This window comes from Athene noctua, chromosome 22 (genome assembly GCF_965140245.1).
Source record: "Athene noctua chromosome 22, bAthNoc1.hap1.1, whole genome shotgun sequence".
In the NCBI taxonomy this organism is placed as follows: Eukaryota; Metazoa; Chordata; class Aves; order Strigiformes; family Strigidae; genus Athene; species Athene noctua.
Genome location: NC_134058.1, coordinates 7,530,264 through 7,551,359, shown reverse-complemented (window position 1 = coordinate 7,551,359; position 21,096 = coordinate 7,530,264). Strand labels below are relative to the sequence as shown.

The window sequence follows — 21,096 nt, the reverse complement described above, 5'->3', positions numbered from 1 at the left end:
CATTAAAAGGAAGCCAAGCCTAGTAATGAATAATAATTTCTTTAAAAAAAATAAATAAGGCGAGCCCATAGCTTTTCCTGCGCGCTGGGAAGCTGCTGCCTCTTATTGGTCCCTCGGCCCCGCCGTGGTACCCCCTTCCCCGGCCATGAATAAAAGAAAGGAGCCGGAGCCTATCACAGCTCGCTCGTCCTCCCCACGGCCCCAACTTTAACAACTTCCAAACCCTCCATCTGACATTCTTCCCCCCCCCAATTCTCCTCCTCCCAACTCCCCCCCCCCCCCCCCCAATCACGAGCATCCCTGAAGCGACAGGCACCAACCACTTAACAAAAAAAAAAAAAAGGAAAAAAAAAAAAACGCAACAACAAAATAAGGGGGGAAAGTCGGCTCCCTCCCCCCCCCTCAGCCCCCCCAGCCCTAAGCCCAGCCCAGCACAGAGGCAACTTTGGCTGTGTCTGCCTTTCCCGGCAGTCTGGGTTACATTCCTCCGGAGCGCCCGCTCAGGCCGGTTGTGACATAGCCCTAAAACTTTAAGAGGAATTTCTGGTGGGTGATTTTTTTTCCCCCTCCCCTCCCTTTTCCCACCCCCTTTATTATTATTATTATTATTATTATATACATTTTTTTTTTTCCTTGGAGCAAAGATTTCTCCCTTGTTTTGCAGCCGCGGGCTGGAAGAGAGAAGCGCTTCGACTCCGAGGAGAGGCATCCCCGCAGCGCCCCCCCCACACACACTCCCCGGTTCTCTCGGCTCTCCCGGGGCCAAGGGGTGCCCCCCCCCGGTTTGAACCGGACCCGCTCCACCACCCCGACCCCCCCCCCCCCCCCTCCCCTTTACCATGGCCGCTCTGCCCGGGACGGTGCCTCGGATGATGCGCCCGGCTCCGGGGCAAAACTACCCTCGCACAGGCTTCCCCTTGGAAGGTAGGTCTGGGGAAAATAAAAACTCTCTAAACCGCTCCTTCCTCCAGCACCTCGGGATAACCGGGGGTGGGGGGGGCCAGTCCGGGCTGCTCCGGGGGCGATACAGCTCAACTTTGCAGCCGGGGGGGGTGTCCCGACCTGAGCATCCAACTTCTCGCCGATATTTAGCTCCTTCCCTTCCCGCTGGAGCCTCTCCGTCCTCGCGGAATTACCGGGTTTGGGCTTTTTGGTTTGGGTTTGTTGGGGTTTTTTTGGGGTTTGGGTTTTTTTTGCCCCTACTTAAAGTAGTTCCAGGCATCCTGCAGGTTTTGGGGGGAAGACAGGTTCTCATGGTTTGGGGTTTTGCTTTTTTTTTAAACCCGCAAATATCCCGACGATTTAATCTCCCCGAAAAAAAAAAAAAAAAAAAGTGGGGAAGACCAACCAAATTGATTGTTTTCAACTGTTCTGGAGAAAATAAGAAAAAAAGCCTTAAGCCGGGAGTATCCTCTAGCTGCGGATAGTCGAAGTGTCCTTGGCCGGGGCTGGCCAGGGGAAAGGGGGGGGACTTTGTAGCTGTCACCTCGCTAAGTGTCATCCCCACCTCGCAGCGCATCAACTTCCCCCGTCATCTGCTTTTTCTTTGTGTCACGGGCTTATTATTTCTAGGCATAGGAAAGAAAAAAAAAAAAGAAAAAAGGCAAAATTAGAGTGAGACCCCTCTCCCCGCATTTATTAAACAGGAGAATTTTATCCTGACCGTGATCAAGTGGCGAAACTCAAACCTGTGGAAAACCACGCAGGCTGCAAAACATACAAGCTGGGGGGATTTGTTGAAGTGCTTTTCTGTAGCAAATGAAGTAAAACAGACGGCAAGGGAAAGGATCAAAGGATTACAACAATATTTGCACAACATGACTGGGAATAATGAAAAGAGAGAGCGGCCGGCGGTTTTAGTACCTCTTGAATGTAAAATTGGCCACTCGAGTGTTATCTGTCGATAATGATATATCCAGGGAGTGCTGGCCAAGTGACTTGGAATTAGTGGTGCATGATTCTTGTTAAATCGCGAGGCAATTTCTGGAATCGACTTTTCTTTGTATAAAGAGAAAAATCACCCCCCTCGCCTTCCCCGTCCCTCGCCCCCTCCAGTCTTTCTGCAAATTACCCAGCTGAGTTCTTCCCCTCGCTTTTTTTTTTTTTCCTTTTTCTCTCTCTCTCTTTTTTTTTTTTTTTTTTTTTTCCATTTCCAGCCTGTGAAATCGTATTAATCTGTAAGATCTACATTGCGAGATATTAAACAAATTGGGGAGGGGGATTAACGAACGGCTGGATGCGCCTTGCGGGGATGCGCCGCGCAAGGTGTCGGGGAAGCGGCGCGGCCGCGGGAGATCCGCGCTTGGTCTGCACCTCCCCGAGCCGCTTAACAGAACCCCACCAAAAACCACAATAAAAAACCCCAAAAGCACCTCGAGGGGATTTAAAGAGGTTATTTCCAAAAGTTTGTTTGAATGCAGATAGCTCCGTAATTTGAAGCAAGAAGTGGAGTGCGCGATTTTTTGGGGGGGAAATTGAAAGTTTTGGGGGGGGTTGCCACGCGGTTTTAAATCTTCCCTTATTTATAACGTCGGGTATGATTTTAAAATAGGTGTGAAATGCCAAAAATAAAGAGATAGAGGCACAAACACAGCGGCCGCCTCGGGTTGCTGGGTGATGGGGGTGCGGATCATGGGCTGTTTTTATTTTCCCTCCATCGATGGGAAAAGTCTCCCCCGTGATGCGGAGATAAATACCGAGGCCAGGGGATGGGCGAGAAGTTTCTCCCTTTTTTTAAAGGTTTAAATACCGGGAGAGAAGCTGAAGGCGCGGGGAGGGATGCGCTCCATTTTGCTGGATTTTTCCCTCTTAACTTTTCTCCCCTGTTGTTGGGTTTGTTTTCTTTTTTTTTTTTTTTTTTTTTTTTTTTTTTCCCCTTCCCTTGCTCTCCAGTTTCCACCCCGCTGGGCCAGGGCAGGGTGAACCAGCTCGGAGGGGTGTTCATCAACGGTCGACCGTTGCCCAACCACATCCGTCATAAAATCGTGGAGATGGCTCACCACGGGATCCGGCCCTGCGTGATCTCCCGGCAGTTGCGGGTCTCCCACGGTTGCGTCTCCAAAATCCTCTGTAGGTACCAGGAGACGGGCTCCATCCGTCCCGGAGCCATCGGAGGCAGCAAGCCCAGGGTGAGTGCAATGCGGGGACCGAGCTAAACCGCCCTCCTTAGGTTAAAAAAATTAAGATTTCTTTGCGGGGGAGGTGTAAGTTTTTCAGGTGGGCACGCGGGGAAAGACGAGGGGAGGGGAAGGGACTTTGATAAAGCTGCAGCTTGCAGGCTCAGATGGGTAGAAACCGGTGCCGAGTTGAAGGCTATGAATAAATTAAAGTGATTTTTTTTTTTTTCCCCCCCATGTGCAACAAGTGGCGCGCGTTCAAGCATTTGCTTTAACCCCCGTGTGTGGCGAGGAGGCGAGCTGGGATGTTTGAGGGAATAATAAATCGTTGGCTGTACATACCCTCCACCCCAAAAGCATCCGTTGCACCCCCTCCCTGCCTCCTCCTCCCCTTGGGGCTCAGGATAAACCCAGCCTGGCTGATCTCCTTGGCCTCCAGAGACTCCGCTTTAGGGTGGACAACATTTGGGAGACAAGGGCCTTTCCCCATCTTTATTTTCCTCCTTTTCCCTCTTCAAATCCCTCTTCTCAACCCCCAAACTAGCAGCCAGGTCGAGGAGGATTGAGCTGAGCTTGAACAGCTTTTCTTTTCAATTAAAAGCGCTTTTTTTCTCCCCTTCCCTCTCTCTGCACACGCGGGCACGCACCGGCGTCCCTTGATCACAAAAGCAGGTTGCGACTCCCGACGTGGAGAAGAAAATCGAGGAATACAAACGGGAAAACCCCGGGATGTTTAGCTGGGAGATCCGAGACAGGCTCCTGAAAGATGGGCACTGCGACCGGAGCACCGTGCCCTCAGGTGAGAAGGCAGCTTGGCAAGAAGGACACCCCGATACTTGTCAGAAAGATGGAGGGAAATTATTATCGCCACTAGAAATGTTTCCAGGAGTTATAAACATCCTCTCGGCCTCTGCTTTGATAGGGGAGGGGGGGGGGATAAATTACCCCAAGCAAACCCACAGCAGCAAATAAACACCAGGCGAGGGGGGGCTGTGCCCTGGCCCGCTGCGGTCTGCTGGAAAAACAAACACAAACAAACCAATTTTCCCAACTTATTCCAACTCCTGTGAGAACAGGGGGGCTCCTGGTGTGGAGGGAGCATGCACGGAGGCAGACCCCAAATTCAGGCTTAAAGGGGACCCCGGTTGCCCTGCTGGGACTTGCTTGCTCAGTGGGAGCTGCAGAGCAGCGTTTCCATCAGCCAGGGCCCCCCCATCACCCATGGAAAGTGACCCCGTACCCCAACATTGGGCCTGCAGGGATGTGTGAGCGCTTTAGGCCCTACTGAGGGTTGCTCTCTGTTTTGGGGGGCTGAGCCTTCTGTGCAGGGCACATCTGCCCCCAAAGCAGCATCCAGGACAAGGTCCAGGTCTGAATCAAGGCTGGGGGTCCCATTTGAGGCTGGGGTGAAAGCTGGGTATTGGGGGGCCTTTTCCCTGTTCCAAAGCAGGTGGTAATGCCAGGGGTGTGTGCCCCGGGGTGTTGCACCAGCTGCGATGCTCTGGGGGCTGTTGTGCACAACCGGCAGCCACTCGTGCCGGGTGTCTCAGGGGGACAGTGATGAACGTGTCCAACTTTGGGTGTCCACCTTGGCAGCTCAGTGGACTTGGGGGCATTTTGGAGGGCATAGAGGACCAGGCAGGTGCATACCCCTGGGAAAAGGGGGTACGGGTGCCCTTCATGTGTGCACAAGGTTTCCTACCCAAGTCATGCAGCCCTGGCTTGGGTTTTCCCGGCCGGCTCCCACCTTGGCTTCCCAGGCAGCTTATACTTGCCTTTTTGTCTTTGACTGTCTGAGGTTTAGTGAGTTCGATTAGCCGTGTGCTACGCATCAAATTCGGGAAGAAAGAGGAAGAGGAGGACTGCGACAAGAAGGAGGAAGACGGGGAGAAGAAGGCCAAGCACAGCATAGACGGCATCTTGGGCGACAAAGGTAAAGGTGGTCGCGCGTGCCCCGGGGCTGGGCTGGAGGGGACATCTGGGAGAGGGGACATGTCCCTCCCTACCAAGAGTAAGATGGGATGGCTCCAGAGCCTCTTGCATTTGTCCTTTCCAAAAATGACTGATGGCTGAGGTGGGGGGGGGAGTGATGCAAGGCCCTGAGAGGGGAAGGTGGTCCCCAGCCCCCTGGGCTGAGGATGCTCTCCCAGGAGAAAGAGTTGTTGGTGTTTTGCTTTGGATCAATTATTTATAAAGGGGGAAAGGAGATGGCTGAGGGGAGACAACTCTGATTCTTAAATGAATTTGTTAAACAGATTTCTCTCCTGCTCTCTAAGTGGTCCCCTGAAACTCTGGCTGACAGTTGACCGATTTGGCCAATCAATATCAATTAGAGAAGCTGGGATCGGCGCTGCGCTGGGGCTGCTGCCGAGCCACCGGCGCTGGGGAAGCATAGAGGGGAGAGGGGGCGTCCTCGAATCAGAGGAAATGGGGGGCTTGCACCTCTAAATAAACTCAGGAAAAATAAGTCTGGCCTTTCTGATGAAAAGCTTAAGGTCAGGCCGACGGCGAGGAGAGCCAGGGGGCCCTGTTATCATCTCCCACGGTTGGTGCTTTCCTCCTGTGGGAGGAAAAATTAAACTTTTTTAAAGCTCCTGTGTTGTAAATGTGGGGTGTGGGACGAGGCACAGCCAGAGCTGGCCATTGCGGTGCTTGGAATGTGATTTTTGGCAAGCTCAGTGGGGGTGATGATTCCCTGCCCCTCCCAAAAAAGGGGGAAAGATGATATTTTCAGGGGGTCCGATTGAGGTTTATCAATGAAGGTGTTGGCAAGGATGGGGAAGTTTGAAGCAACGGGAAGGAGGAGCTGCTGTATCGGTTTAGGCAGAAAATTGTTTCCTCGTGTCGCAGAGCTCAGTGCTTTTTTTTGGGGGGGAAAACAGCAATTATACAACTCTTGGGGATGGGCTTCAGGAAATTGTGGGTTGCTGTTTTTCTCCAAAATTGATGGCAAAATGGCGATGGCCCAGGCCTGTTGGGGTTGAGTCGGTTGGAGTTCCGGGGGATTTGTGATATTGTCGGTGTCGGGCCAAGAGGGAGCGGGGTGAGAGGTATTTTCCGCAAGGAGAGGGTCCCCAGTCCGGGTGTGGGAAGCAGGGGGGAATTGCTTACAAAGTTTTTCACTAACTACAAAGTTTTCCCCATTTTGGGACAATGCGGGTGAGTGGGGAAATATTGAAGTGGGGGAAATGTGGCGCAGAAAAAAGCTTCTCCATGTCACCATCAAACGTTAGTGGGAGTTTTAAATGAAGGTGCACAAAAGGGGTTTCTTTAAGGATCCGATCCCTTTTTTTTTTTTTTTTTTTTTTTCCAACCTTGAAGATGAACTTCACTTACAAAGACCTTCAAGTCTATTGAAGCTTTATAAGCAAAAGATTCCTGACCACAAAAGCAAACAGTAGAAGGAAAAAAAAAAAAAAGAAAAAGGAAAAAAAAAAAAAAAGAAGGGGGGGAAAGGGGGAAAAACCCTAGGCTGCCTTAAAAATGGAGTAAAGGGATGGGGGAGGGAGGGCTTGTCTATTCTCATTCAAAATTCTGCAAGGAGGAGAAAAAGTTTGGACAAAGGGCCAAGGAAGGGAAGAAAGGGAGATAAATTATTCAAAACTCCCTGCTGTTAGATAGTTTTGTAATATTATAGGACCGTCTGTTGGAAAAAGGATAGCCGTTGGACGTTGCAAAATGTTGCTTGTGATTTGGAAACAGGCGATGCTCATTTGTAAATCGGGGCTATTGTGTCCTCGAAAAGCTCCCCCCCATCACTTTGGGGTGTTTTTAATTTGGGGGGGGGGCAGAATTTTGGGTTTAAGATTAATTTTGTTCGAGCCTCATTACTTGAAAAAAAAAAAAAAATAGCCGATTGATTTTTTTTTTTTTTTTTTCCCCCCCCTTGTTTCGTGCGTGTTTTCCCCATCACCACCCCCAAAATAAAAAAGAGTGAAGGAGCTGGAGGCTTTTTATTCCTTAATAACATGCAGAAGTGCGTGTCAATAAGCAAAACAAAACGCTCTCTTCTTCCTTCATGGGTAATATTGCGGACAAATAAAACACGAGCCCCCATTTCTTTATGAAACCAGCCCGTTTTGAATCGAGGGCTAATTTGGGCAAATTCCTGATGCCGGAGCCCGCGGAGCGCCGCGTTACCTCCGAGCGCGCAGGCTCCGCTCCCTTTCCCATCTCTTGAGATAAATCCTAATTTATCAGGTTTGGGTTTGGGATTTTTTTTTTTTTTTTTTCCCCTCTCCCTCAATCGCTTCCTGATTCCGTAGATTTGCGGAGAAATCACCCCAAAAAGCTTTTGATTTGGGGTTTTGGCGGGGGGAGCATCCACCGCAGAAACGGGGATTTGGGGGTTGGATCCGGCGCCGTCCGAGCGCTGCCGCGATCGCCACAAGCTCGAGTGCGATGAAAAAATAACCATTAAAAAAAAAAAAAAATAATACCGCTGTCAATGTATATTTTCATGTCTGGAAAAGTTTGAATGGCCCCAATTAAGGTAATTGATGATTCAACTTGTAAAACACTCAGAGGCGGGGAGTGTACGCTGTGTATTTTTTATTTTAATTTTTTTTTTTCTCGAAAATAGTAATACTCTTTAAAGCTCTCCCCCCACCCTACCAATTTTCCTGGGAGGTTTGCAATAAAATAAAAACCTACCGCGCTCCCGACACTTGTTCTCCAGCTCTGCTTTTACTGCGTGGGGGGGGTGTGTGTGTGTGTGGGGGGGGTGTTTGAGGATTTTTTTCTTTTTGAACGCGTTTTTATTATTATTGAGGATGAGAGAGAGAGGGGGGGAAACTTTGTTTTGGCCTTTTTCCTCTTGACAAACGCCTTTGCTCCATTTGCGGGTTCTCCTTGCGGGGAGCCGGAGGAAGACAGCCCTAAATGCTCTCTCTTTTTAAGTGTTAAAGAAAGCTTCCACCCTGCGCCTGTTTCTTTCTATCGTCTGCTTGGCATTTAATAATGTTAAGACTTATTAGAGCTGGTAATGAAAACTGTGGCTGTTGAATAGGGAGCTGTGTTGGAGAAGGGTGTAATAGCTCCAAGGCATGCTAAGAAATGTATTTATCCCCAATCAGTACTCACTCTCTGAGTTCCCAGCACAAACGTTAAGTTGAAGGGTTTTAAGGCAGATTAAATTGAGCCTTTATTTCTTTGCACTTTCATCTTTAAACGGCTCACTCCAGCTAGCCCTGGGCATATATTCATGAGGCTTCACTTTATTTTTATTTTTTTATTTTTTTATTTTTTTTTTTATCCTTGTTAAGACCGAGTTGTTATTATTTTGGGTTGTTGTTATTTATTATGACTGGTGGGGTTTATTAGGGAGGGTCACGCGTGGGTGATGCGCTGGTCGCCCGCGCCCCGCAGATCCTCGGCGGGGAGGGTGGGGGGGGAGCATTTGGGCAACCCCAAATCTACGGGGGTGCTGGGGAAGGTGCTCGGTGTTTAATGCGGGAGGAGCAGGGGCGGGGGCGAGGCCTCATCCTGGCGGGGTATTAATTGCAACCAGACGCGGGGGGGGATATGGGGAAGGCGATCCGCCGGCCCTGGAGGAGAGGGAAGTTCAGGGGCTCCCCCCCACCCGGCGTGACACCCCACGACCAGGGGTGGGGGCAGCTGGTCCTGCCCCTCGTACTGCTCCGGGATGCAGGGGAGGATGCTCAGGCCTGGGCGGTGCTCTCGGGGGGACAGACCGGGTTATACCTAGGGTGAAACCGCGGATTTTTAATTATTTTTATTTCCCTTCTGTTTTATTTCTCCGAACTCCTCTTGATTGCACGGAGTTTCTTTCCCCGCTCGATTTTGCTTCGATACCCAACCCCGTCCCGTGATAGCGTGGAAATACTCCGTGGGATGGGGAAACCCGAGTGTGAAAGCCGGGGATAGCAGAGGGGTTTATTTTTATTGGAGGTGGGAAACGCGTACAGGTGTGAACAGCGGGTGTGTGTGTGTGTGTGTGTATTTGGGCACTTAGAGGTGGTAACAATTTAATTTGGTAGCAGTCACTGCCGCTTATGGGGGGGGGGGGGGGGGAGCGGAGGCAGGGGGAAGCGGTTTGGAGTGGATGTACAAGGTCCTGCCAAATTTAATTAGGCTCGGGGGAGGGAGGGGATAGGAAGAAAGAGAGGGGGACACCCCCCCACACCTGGAAAGGGGCTTTGTTTCCCAAGTTGGGGGGGAGTGGGGGAGGAATGGAGTCAATTTATCAGCAAACAATCTGCATCGATTTAAAACCAACAAGCGCTTTCTCTGTAAATGTATGTTTAGAAGGGGGGGGGGGGGGGGGGGAATAGACACTTCATCAAATCAAGGGATTACGAAAGGTTGGCAATCTAATCAAACAGAGACCAGGCGGGATTTGTGAGTGTTGCGAGTGGGATCAGCTCTAATAATGGGGGGCAGGAAAGAGATAGGGTAGTGTCAAGCAATTCATTGGCTTTAGGCTGAGTTATTCTGTGCATATTTCAGGGAGAGAGAAGAGGGAAAAGGAGAAGAGGAAAGAAAAAAAAAAAAAGGCAGGGAGAGGGAGAAGGAAGGGGGGCTGGATGTGAGCACACACGGAGCTTACATGTCACAAAAAAAGCTGAGACAAATGAGGTACAACAATAAACACAGATAACAATTACAAAGGCAAACAGTGGCTTTTGGGAACAAGTAGCTGCAGAACCTGGTCTACATAAACAAAGTAGGCAAATGTTTGCAAGATAAACTCCTTCCTAAATCAAGTGTGACGGGAAGGAGAGAAGAGAGGAGGAGAGATAAGGTTGGAAGGGGGAATAAACGAGTATAATCTAATACAAGACGTTTTAAAAAACAAACTTAAGACAAGGATGCGGGGAGAGAGGTTCAATTATACAGTAGGAAATGAAATAATATAAGGGAGATGTTTGTGATCCAGGGGTTGTGTTGTTTGGTTTGGTTTTTTGTGTTTTTGTTTTTTTTTTTTTCTTTTTCTACATCGTATCCCTCTCCCCCCCCCCCCCCTCCCCCTTCTTTGGGGGAGAAGAATAGGTTCAGTTATAGACCGGGGGAAATAAAAGGCAAATATTGATATCAGGAGCGCTGGCTGGCAGGTGGGGTGCCCGGGGTTCAGCTCGGAAGGGAAAGGAAATACAGTCTAGATGTTATAATCTATAATTTGAAGGTGGATGATAGATTACATTATACTGGGAGGGATAGGAAGTAGATATTTGGCGATGCGGAGGAGATGGATGCCGTGATAGAGGAGAAGAGGAAGGAAGCTGTAAAGTCTATTTCTAATCCGAGGTTTCGCCTGTAATTGGGGTAGGAGAAAGGAGGCAGAGATTGAATTAAGCGGCAGGAAGGCTGTGAGGGAAATGTGTGATCCAGGTGTGTGCAGGGGTTGTTCGGAAACAAACAGATCCCCCCCCTCCCAAAAAAACACTCTTAACCCCCAAATAATTTGAAGAAGTAGTTTAAGGCTGTGTTAGGGCTTATTCTCTTTTATAGAGACATGTATATATGGATCTCTCCAAATGAGAATTGTATATAAGAGGGGAGAGACGTGTCTGCAGTGTGGTTAAAGGAATTAGATATTTACCAGTTTGAAATAAGCCTGGTTATAAAAAAAAAAAAAAAAAAAAAAAAAAAAAGAGACACTGAAAAGATGAGACGGGAGAACACTTCAAACGAATTCATCATCTGGAGTGGTGAAGGGGAGATTTAGAGACAGTATTGGGAAGTTATTTAGATATTAATAACATATTTTCCTGAGGCGTCAGGAGTGCCTCCATACGCACTTTTTTCTCGCAGCTATTTGGCTGGGTGAAATATGGGAGACCCAAATGTTGGGAAGAGATAACACAATCAGCCTAGCCCTGGTCCTGTGACTGCATCATAGCATTAAACCCGGATTAACCTCCCCTTTCTCCCCCTCCCCCTCTCCCAGTTCTTCCCCCCCCCCCCCCCAAGCCCCCCCGAGAAGCTTTCCAAATTTTTCAGGGGAATTTACATGGCAGGATTTTAAAGCACATATAACACTAGCCTTAAAGCTGTAAGGTACTTACTCGAGCATTAGGGTAAGGCGCGGGGGGGGGAGTATCTTTCTGAAAATTACGTTTCCTACAAAAGAAATAAGCAAATAAGGGACCCTCTTAAGACCTGAGCTTTGGAGATATTATATATTTATAGAGGCTATTCTTAAAAAAAAAAAAAAAAAAAGCCCATTTCAATCAGCTGCCACATTTCTCTCTACCACTGGATTTTGGGGATGGTTTTCTGGGTTTTTTTTTTGGTTGGTTTTGGTGTTTTGTGGTTTGTTTTTGTTTTTGTTTTTTTTAAATTTAATCTGAACTTCAGTTTGATTTGAGGTTTTGGGGCGAGAAGATGTTGCGGGGGGGTCCCAGGCCGGGAAGTAGCAGAGGGCTTCGAGTCGGGAGGGGGAACCCCACGTTCCCGAGTGGGAGCTTCTCCTGCCCGGCCGGGCACCCAGGAGCTTTGAAGGTGCAGATGGAGCAACCAGAGCCCTCGCGGCTGTGTTCTGGGATGGGTGTGGGGGGGTGTGTGTGTGTGGGGGGTGTCCTTGTCCCCTCCCCATCTGCCCAGGAAAAAAAGCAATGAAGGAGTTGGGAAGCGCAGGTGCAGCTCAGGGAGGGAGGAGAGGTTGGGATGGGGATGCGGCGTTGCCGGCGTGCCCGGGGGTGGGAGGTTTGCTGCAGCCCCCCCTCCCCAAAAACCCTTCCTCCTTACCGGCTCATCCCGCCCCGGGGCTGGTAGCCGCTCGGGAGGGCTCGCCAGTGCGCTCGCACTTTGCATGATCTTGCCACAAAAGAAATTAGATGTCAGCTAATGCCTGTTTATAAAGACATTTGTCATCCGGAGTTGGGGAGAAGTGGGGAAGAGATGAGGAGGTGCGGGGGAGGGCGAGAACCAGAATAGGAAGTTTAGTTGTGGGTTTGTTTTTGTTTAGGTTGTTTGGTTTTGGAGGGGTTTGGTTTGGTTTTTTTTTTTTTAGGCAGAATATGAAGGTGCAAGTGATGATGATGATATTTTGGGGGCACGCTCTGGCACTGACCCCTGCACTTGAGCGGACCCGAGGGCTGTCGGAAGGGAGAGGGAGGATTGCATCTCCTTGGAGGGGCTGGGAAGCGGAGAGGGAGGGGAAAAAAAAAAAAAAAAAAAAAAGAAAGAAAGAAAAAGTAGGTGAGGAAAAGTAGAGGCAGCTTGAGGAAATTGAGAAGCTTATAGTCTTTGATCCTTGGATGCTTTTCCTTATCAGAAACATTTGTGGTGACACCGGTACAAAGGAAGTTCATCATATTACAGACTGCTAGGGCTGCTCGCAGGAATCACTGTCTATTAATTAGCAGGCGCTCTGTCTTGTGGGACACACTAGATCTGAGGCTACATATTACTTGCTTGGATGGCTCTGGGTCCTGTGATGAATTGTTGTAAAGGGCCGTTGCTGTTTATAGGCTCTGCAGGGATAGCCAAGGCAGGGGGGAGGCGGGGAGGACCCTCGGCTCATTCATGAAATATATCTATATCTATCAATCTATAGCCGGAGATGGGGAGGAGAGGGGAAGGGGGTCGCTCATTCATGAAATCTGCAGCTTGGGGAGACATCTTAGCTCATCCATTTTGTGCGCGGCTGCGGTCCCGGCCGGGCAGCGGCAGCTCTGGGGCTCCCGGAGGGTTTGGGGCTTGAGATGAGGGAAAGGAAAAAAATATTTTAAAAAAATAAAAGTAAAAAATGTTAGTCAGGTCTTCCTAAAGAGAGAGCAAGTGAGGCGAGGAGGTCGCGCTGGAAATGGAGGGTTTCCCTCCCCTCAACAGCATCCCGCCTGAGGGATGCTGCCCTCGCACCTCCACCTGTCAACGTAAAAAATAAAAAAATGTTTAAAATATATTTTTGCGGGGGGGGGGGAGGGGCGGAATAAATGCTGGGGTTCAAAGGAGGGGCTGCCTCTGCTATGGCTGGTCGGACCCCGCTGTCCTGCCCTGCCGGAGGTGGGCTGGGGGAAGGCACGGAGGGATCGATGCTCCCCAGCCCCGAGGGAGGTTGGGGGGGCTCGGCGGAGGCATGGGAAGCGCAAACTATTTTTACACCCGCTTTCCCCTTCAAGCTGGCCGTGTCTTGCCCCCGGGCTCGCTCTCCCTCTCTCTAGAAGAAGGAAGAAGAACCCTTCTTGGTTTTCACTCTTCTCTTGGGTTGGTGAGGGTTGAGTTTGTTTTTTGTTGGTTTTTTTTTTTTTTTTTTTTTGGTGTGGTGTTTTTTTTGTTGTTGCTGTTGCTAAAATTGGAAGGCAGCACTCTGCCTGACCCTGGGGAGCGGGGCTGAGGGCAGGGCTGCTGGCGGGGCTCCCTCCCGGGCGAGGTGGGGGCAGCTGGGGGGGGACACCCGACAGCCTTCAGCCTTCAGTGCCGCCTTTGTCCGGAGCCCCTAAAGACCGCGGATCAAAGTGACCTGGTGGCATCTTTAAAAGAGGGAGAGGGGAGGGGAAACCAGTTATGAAACTGCGGTCCCCAAACCCAAGGGAGGAGGGGGGGCGGGCTGGAAATAAAAAGTTATTTTCTTATTTTCGAAGAGAAGGGGGAAAAATCTACCCCTGACCCGCTGCCATTTCCATTGGTGTCCAAAATCTGGAGCGGAGGGGAAAGTCCGGAGCGACTGCAATTCTGTATTTTTTTTTTTTTTTCCCGTTCCCATTATGGGGACGAATTGATTTGCATTTTTATTGGGAATTAAAGGAGAGGGAGGAAAGTTGACTCGACAGGATTGCTCAACGAGAAGCTGCTTTTGAGCAGCTCCCCTCCAAGTGGAGTTAAAAATACTAGGGTGATTTTCGCCTTGCTTAAAGTTAGAAGAAGGGTCCTTAAATCGTCCGTGAAACTTCCCACTGTTAAACAACTTCGTAAAGATTTTTTTTTTTTTTTGTGAAAAATCAATCCAACTAGAGCCTCTTCTTGCGCTTTAATAAAGATCCACCGGCTGCATTATTTTGCATTTTTAAATATATAAAAGTCTTTAAAAGGAGACGGTGAAGGTACAAAGGACACTTCGATGTCGAAGGATATTCAGGGGACAGTCATGTTTAAATTCGCTACAATTGTCTCCGGCACATTTGATTGCTCGGAAAAAAGAAAGAAACACTGACATGAATAGGAATGGGGGCTGGGGGGGACGGGATTAATAGCCCCCAACCTTTGTATGGTGTAAATTATCCAAGAGAGGGCAGATAGCCGGAGCTGCTGGTGATTTTAGAGGACTATATATATATACAGCCACGTATAGACGCGCGTATTTAGTAAAAAGCTGGCGTTTTCCAGAGGGATTCGTTATTTCTGTGCAGTAACTTAATTATTTTTAAATTCTTTCCTCACTTCTCGGGAAGATGCCTGTTTGATGCTAAATAGCAGCAAATTGAGCTATTTGAAGCTGCGCTTTTTAATTTATTTTTTTTTTTTTTTTAATGCGAATATTTGAGTTGTACCTTGTTGCTCTGTTTCTTTTTCCTGGAGTTTTCTCCTTAATCTCCTTCCAGCCACAAACCCTCCCTTATGCGTGCGGCTGAATATGCTCGCAGCGGGTAAGCTGCAATTTCCATTCCTGAAACTCCAGCAAAAGGAGGAGAAAAGTTTGGGGGTTTTAACAAATGTTGTTTTTAAAACAAACAAAGAAAATAACCCAGTTCTTGCCACCCCCTATTCACTGGAGGGGGGTATGTAAAGAGAGAGAGACGGTCCAGCCCCAGATTAAGACGCATCTAAAGGACGAGGGGATCCAAGACGGTTAAATCCATGTGATGGCTGGGGGAAAATTCTATATATAAAATGTCAAAATCTCGTGCTTCTCAAGGGAAAATGCTCAAAGGTTGAGAGGTGAAGAGGTGGACAATCTTCCCCGTTTATGCTTGGCAAGAGCGTCTCAGCAAATCTCTGTCAAGGAGAAAAATAGGGTGGTGGTTGTGATCAATTGCTAAAGAATAAAATAACTTCAGCGCAGAGCAGAGAGCTGGTCGGGTTTAGAGTTCAGTTGCAAAGAGTCAAGTGTTCCCCGCGGAGAAAAAAATATCCCGTCACCCCCCGCCCCTCGTCAGCAGGGAAACCTAAATATTGTAATTATTTTTTCCCTGCGAGGCAGGGAAGGGAAAAAGCGGAGCCGAAACCCCCGCGCTCGCTCCTCTCCCGGCTGCTGTGACTTCGTGACTTTTCTCTCCGATTTAAAACTTTACCCAGGCTGAATTTGATCTTTTTAACTCTTTTGCCACCCCCCCTCCTCTCTCCCCCCTCCTTTTCTGACGGTATTTTTTTTCTCACTCTGTTTTCTCCCCTTAACCTCCTCCTTTTTTTTTTTTTTTTTGTCCGCCTTTCATTTGAAGCGAGGCTTTACAGCTTGCTACACTTTCTAAGTGCATCAATAGCCACTTTAGAAATACAAACAACTTTTAAAGATAAAATAACCAAACCAGAATGGGACTTTCAATGGGGGAATAGTTGTTGTCCTTTACCATGGAGTGTGCAGCCGCCTCTGCCTAATCCAGCTTTCATTTTCACCGACAAATGCCAAGAATCTATATCTGTCTCCCAACCCCTCGGGAGCTTGATTACACGACAAAAGGCTGCCATTATCCGCAGGAGAAAACAGGGAGGGGACACGGGGGCTCGGGCCTCTGAGGATGAGGGCATCTCCAAACTATTGACTTAGTGGATGAAGTCAAGAGCAAACACGCTGAGATCTAAAGGGGGGGAAGGCGCTTGCGAGAGGCGGGGGGGGGGGGGGGGGGGGAGGATGCTCAGGGAAGGAGCGGAGGAAAGGCAGCAGCAGAAAGTCCTTGAAAGTAAAGCGGAATGGAAAGGAGAGAGTTTTTTTGGGAATTAATCCAAGTGTGGAAAGGTTTTTCTCCCTCCCCACTCAAGAGCAGGTTGATCAGGGAAAACTCCCCCTCGCTCTCCGGCCCCCCGTTATTTTATTTTTTCAGCGTGTGTCTTCTTTCGTAGTGAAATTTAAATTTTTTAAAGCTCTTCTTCACTTTCTCCATGGGGACTTGGGTTTTTCCTCCCGCTGAGAGAGGAAAAAAGGAGGAAAACACCAAGTCCTGATTCTTGAGGACACGGACGACATGGTGCCGGTGTCCGCATCCACCCGGGCTGGGCGCAGGCATCTCTTCCCAAGATAATCTTCCCCCAAAGTTTTGGGGGCACAGGGCGTGGGGAAATCCCCCTCCCCTCCCTGCTGTCACACGGAGACGGGGCAAAAACCCAGCGGCCGGACCCTGTTTTTCTCCTCAAACTGGGAACAAACTGGGTCAAGGTCTCGGCTGTGCGTTTGGCCAAGGAGCCGCGCTGGCACCCCGGGCTGGGGTGCGGAATTAGGGGCTGCGAGAGATGGGGGGGGGGGGCGGAAACCTGCCTGTGAAGCCCCCAAGGGTCTGGCAGGGAGGAGAAGTCACCCCACGCCGCTGCTTTTCAGGTTTAACTGGCTGCGTTTTGCATGACTGCCTCATTAGCCACTGCTGAGCCGGGATTTGCGGTCCAGGCTCATCCCGGCCCGGCGTGGACAAAAGTTATTTCACAGCCCTATCTGTAATTTATCTGGGTCACCTAGGGAGAAATCCTCCGGGTACGGAGAGTCCTAGAAGCGGTACCAAAAGGAGTCCCACCTCCCTTAATTATTCTTTAATCAACCTAACGCAGTGGTCCCTTTAAGGAGCTGCTTTTTGGTGCAAGAGCTGCGTTTAAGCATCTGCTTCCCGGCCGAGGCCGGGGAGCCAAAAACCTGCTCCAGCGTAAGGGATTTAAAGGTGTGGAGCGTGTGGTTCGGGCTAGGACCTGCGAGCATCCCTTTTGCTGTAATCACAAAAGTATTAAACAAAGGAAAGGGTGACGAGGAGGTGGGAAGAACCCGGAGGATCCGATCTGAACTACAAAGGCACTAAAGGAGCCTAAATTCATCTCTTAAGCGAAATTCATCTTTGCGGAGAGGGAAGGGGAGAGCAGGCTGGGTTTGCAGAGCTCCCAACTCCGGGCTGAGGGACTGGCCGGGCTTTTCCTCCTTGAGATAAGCCCAGCCGATAGTTTATTTTATATTATTTTATTTCCCCCCCTCCTTCACGATACATAGAAAAAGGCGGTGAACCTGCTGGCGGCAGCGGGGTCCCGACCTAGGACCGGGGTGGCGAGATTTCCTCGCCGAAATTTTGCTTTTCTCTGGGAGAGCTGCACGGCATCCCCCGGCTTTGCGGTCCTACGGACAGTTCACTGTCTGGCAGCGAAAGAGCAGCTGCTGTGAGAGAGAATAAGTCTTAGAAGAAAGAAAGAAAAAAAAATCCTCGTAATCTTGGGACGTATATAATCTACGTCTCCCTGAATCCCAAAAGGCAGCGGGGCCCGTCTCTCTGATTTATTTTTACGCTAGCCTAGTTTGCATCCCAAAGAAGTAAACTGCTATTTTTAACCACTGGTTTAAAGCTTAATTAAAAGCCCCTAAACTGATTGTTTTGAAAATTGATTTAGAGGAATTGCCCCAGGGCTGAGACGCTATCTAAGCCAAGTTGCAGTCCCAGAGCTCGCAGTGGTGTCTGAATCGTTAACCCCGCCGAGGCAGGAGTCGCCGGCTATGGATGACACATGGGCCAGCGGGGTCCCTACACCCTCTGGAAAGAAAGGTCCTTTGTTAGTCCCGGCTACTGGCTTGCTTGGGTGGATCTCCGCTGGTTTCCTGGAGTTACGAGCTTTAATTGAATTAAGGGAAGCTCTGAGATGCTTGTGACATCGGGATGGCAGAGCTCTTCCTTTCATCTTGCAGATCTTGGGGGATCGGGGGGGCTTCGCGAGGGAAGGCCCCCACCATCTCCAAAGGTGGGCTGTGCCACGGGGGGGAACACAGGTTTTTCAGTACCTAGATCCCTTTTTCCCAGCCATCTGCACCCGGCAGAGCCGCCCGAGATGCTGCCGAGCCACCGCTGCTGTAATTATCTTCAATTGCTTCCCCGGGAGAAGGGGCTTTACCTGCTTAAAAGGGGTGAAATGAAAGTTGGTTTGAAGGCTTGGAAGGGGGGGAGGTTGGGAAGGGAAGTGGCATTTCAGCCTCGTAATTAGATGTAAACAAGAATAGAGACGGGGCTCCATGGTCAGACAACTTGATTGTTAAGGGATTAACACCTAAGTAAACCAATAAAGGCTTCGCGTTGCTGGTGAGAGGGCTGCGGGCCAGGCGGGGCTGTGTAAGACTATCAAGGCCTAATGGGCTCCCCCCCGGCAGAGCCAGGGCAGCATATTAATAAACCTCCGAGAAAACGACGTTTATTCCCGGCCTGGACACGTGTGGGGCCACCCCAGCAATTTTAGGAGCCCGGTTTTGAAGGCTCTGAGCAAAGGTTGGAGATGTTGGCGCTGTTTCTGCTGCCTGGGAAGCGAGGGGCCGTTCCCTTCCCTCCTTCGGGATGCCTCAAGGTAGGCACCCACCGGTACCTGGCACCCATCATTCCCCGGCACCCATCTCCCTGTTTATTAAGGGAATAAATGAGTTAGAAGTGGATATCCTCCCCACCCGTTTGGGGCCGAGCACTCCCTTGTATCACCACCTCCACACATGTAAGTAGGACGGTTTCTTTTGCACAAGGGAAACTGCAGGTTCCTCCAAGCCTTTAGTTTCTCCATCCCTTCTTAATAATAGCTTTTTCTTAAAAAAAAAAAAATAAAATCCTTCAGAGCCAGCTCCAGCAAAACCCTCCTGGGCGTAGCTCTCCAGGTTTGCCTCCAACTGGGCTTTTGTGGTCATTTCTTTTCCTCCCAGCTCGCCCTTGGTTGGTATTTCTCCCCCCGCTCCCAGCTCTGGCCAGACTTTGAGGGGATGGAGGAGTTTAACCTTTGGGGAAAAAAAAAAAAAATCAGGTCTGGCCTTAAGTGATGCGGTGGTACCTGTAAGCCTGATTTCCATGGCTCTCTGCCGGCGCGGATTTGGGATTGAGAGGTACCTGAAAGGCTCAGAGTCAAACTGAGTTCAATAACTTGGGTCTGTTTTGTTTTCCTCCATCTCCCCAGCTTCCAGTGGTCTCTTTACTCCGCTGGCAAGGCTAATATCGGAGCACTCTAGGGTGTGGGTATTTCTTCCTCCTGATTGCAAATAACCGAAAGATTAGCACCAGCAGCTGTTTGGAATTGGAACAATGGAGAGACCTAGGAAGTGGAGAAATTGAAAAAGGAGAACCCCCCTCCTAATCACCCAGCTCAAAGTTCACCAAGTCAGACTGCATGACTTAACGTGACCTCCACCTCGGCTTCACAGGGCTGTTTGCTTATATGAAGGTTGAGGGGGGAGACAGAAAGAGAGAAGGAAGGGGGGGGGGGGGGTAGAGGGCAGTTTAATGAAATTTCCTATAGAACTGCGAGGTTACTGCGTGGCTGGACGGTCCCCTTTGGCCGCCGGGCGCTCTCGGTTCTTGCCCGGTCGGATGGGTTTAGGGGGTTCCTTAACCCTCCCCCGGGGGGGGATGAGCCCCCTCCATCCTTTTTAGGGGTCAGCCCCGAGGTTCGTCGCCTTTTCGGGGGGCCCGATCCTCCACCCCGGGCAAAGCGGGGTCCGTCCCTGCAAGAGGCGCCGGGGACAAGCTTCTCCCTCCGGGCAGTGGCATCCTGGGAGGGGGGTGTCCGCGGTGGGGGGGTCCCCGCCGTGGGGCAGGGGGAGGGGGTTCACACAGCAGCCCGGCCCTGCGCTGGCTGGTGAAGTGTGAGAGCGGCTGAGCTGTCAGGAGGGGTTTGAATGGGATCCCCTAATGGATTTGACTCGGAAATCTCGACTTGACCAGTTTTTTCCTCTTTAAAACAAACTCATTAAACTTGTCAACACTCATTAGGGCCTTAAAACGTTGAACTGGAGTCACTGGGGAGAGCGGTTGGTGGGGGGCTGCCTCGGGAAGGAGAGCTGGGGAGGGGGGCAGCCGCGCATCGCCTCCGCGCCGGGCTGCAGCCGGGCTCCCTCGGCTTTGCGGGGCGGGAGAAAGGGGCTGCCAGGAAAATAAACGCTTTAAAAGAGAAATCAAGGGAGGAGAGCACAGGGAGGGGGCTGTGCCTTAGAAATAGGGGCATCTCCGCACCCCCCGCCTCCGGGCTCGGCTACAAAGGAGGCGCCGGGGAAGGGGAGGGCTGCCGGAGGGGCCGGGCGAGCGACTTGGGTTTGGGGACGTTCCCCGTGATTTGAGAGCGTGTGTGTGGGGAAATATATCTGCTGGGCTGCGATTTCTGCAATTGCCGGGGGAAGGAGGAATGGGGGGGAACGGAGGGGGAAAGGTTAGAGCCAGCTTTCAGCCCTAAATCCCCTGGAAATGAGCCTGGTCTCCGAAATTCCTTCCCAATTCCCCTACCCACAATATTTTGAGAGCTGTAAAATTAGTCGGAGATCGTCTTAATTCTTCGGCAGGACGAAAATTGCTTTCGGGGGTGGGGGCAATTAAATGTTGCCCATTTCTCCGTCTCTTTTGAATAGAGGTTTTGTTTGGGGTTGATTCAGATTTTTTTTTTTTAAAGGGTTTATTCTGATGCTTTTCAAGCCTCGGTTCCCCTTTAAGGGGAAAAAACCCACCCCTATTAAAAAAAAAAACCAAAAAAACCCAAAAAAAAAACCTTCGAGACCTTCTGTTATTCCCCTCTCTGAGAATGAGAACATCAGCTATTCAAGCGTATTGATGAACTCCCCCAAAAAGTTTATTAAGAGAAGCGAAAACAAAAGGACTAAAGGCCGCAGGCAACTGGACAGACAGTTTATAAACTAAGGTCCCATTGTCCCCCTGAGGCAGATGCATGAATACCTCTGAATGGGTCCCTTTGGAGTGACAAGATCAAGCCAGACAACAGCATGTTAAAAGGAAGGAGCGCTGTTTCTCTTTCTCCAACCCAAAGATCTGCTCCCCCTACTCCTCCTGCATTAATGTACATCTGCAGGGGGAGGAATAAATAGCTCCTTAGGATCTGCAGCCTTCGGGGTTTTTATTCTTCCACCCCCAGCACTGGCTCTTTGCAC

General features: G+C 50.0%; 1 protein-coding gene across 3 annotated transcripts in view; it reads left to right on the top strand.

Moving 5' to 3' along the window:
- The first annotated feature begins 839 nt into the window (after positions 1-839).
- The window catches only part of PAX7 (paired box 7), a 101,369-nt gene continuing 81,112 nt past the window's right edge, over positions 840-21,096 (top strand). For 2 of the 3 annotated variants that reach the window (XM_074924707.1, XM_074924705.1), the window contains exons 1-4: positions 840-924; positions 2,893-3,128; positions 3,786-3,915; positions 4,921-5,049. In XM_074924707.1, the coding sequence (XP_074780808.1) occupies positions 840-924; positions 2,893-3,128; positions 3,786-3,915; positions 4,921-5,049 (580 nt within the window). Of the gene's footprint in view, positions 925-2,892; positions 3,129-3,785; positions 3,916-4,914; positions 5,050-21,096 lie in introns of all 3 variants that reach the window. The other variant, XM_074924706.1, reaches the window with a different exon arrangement.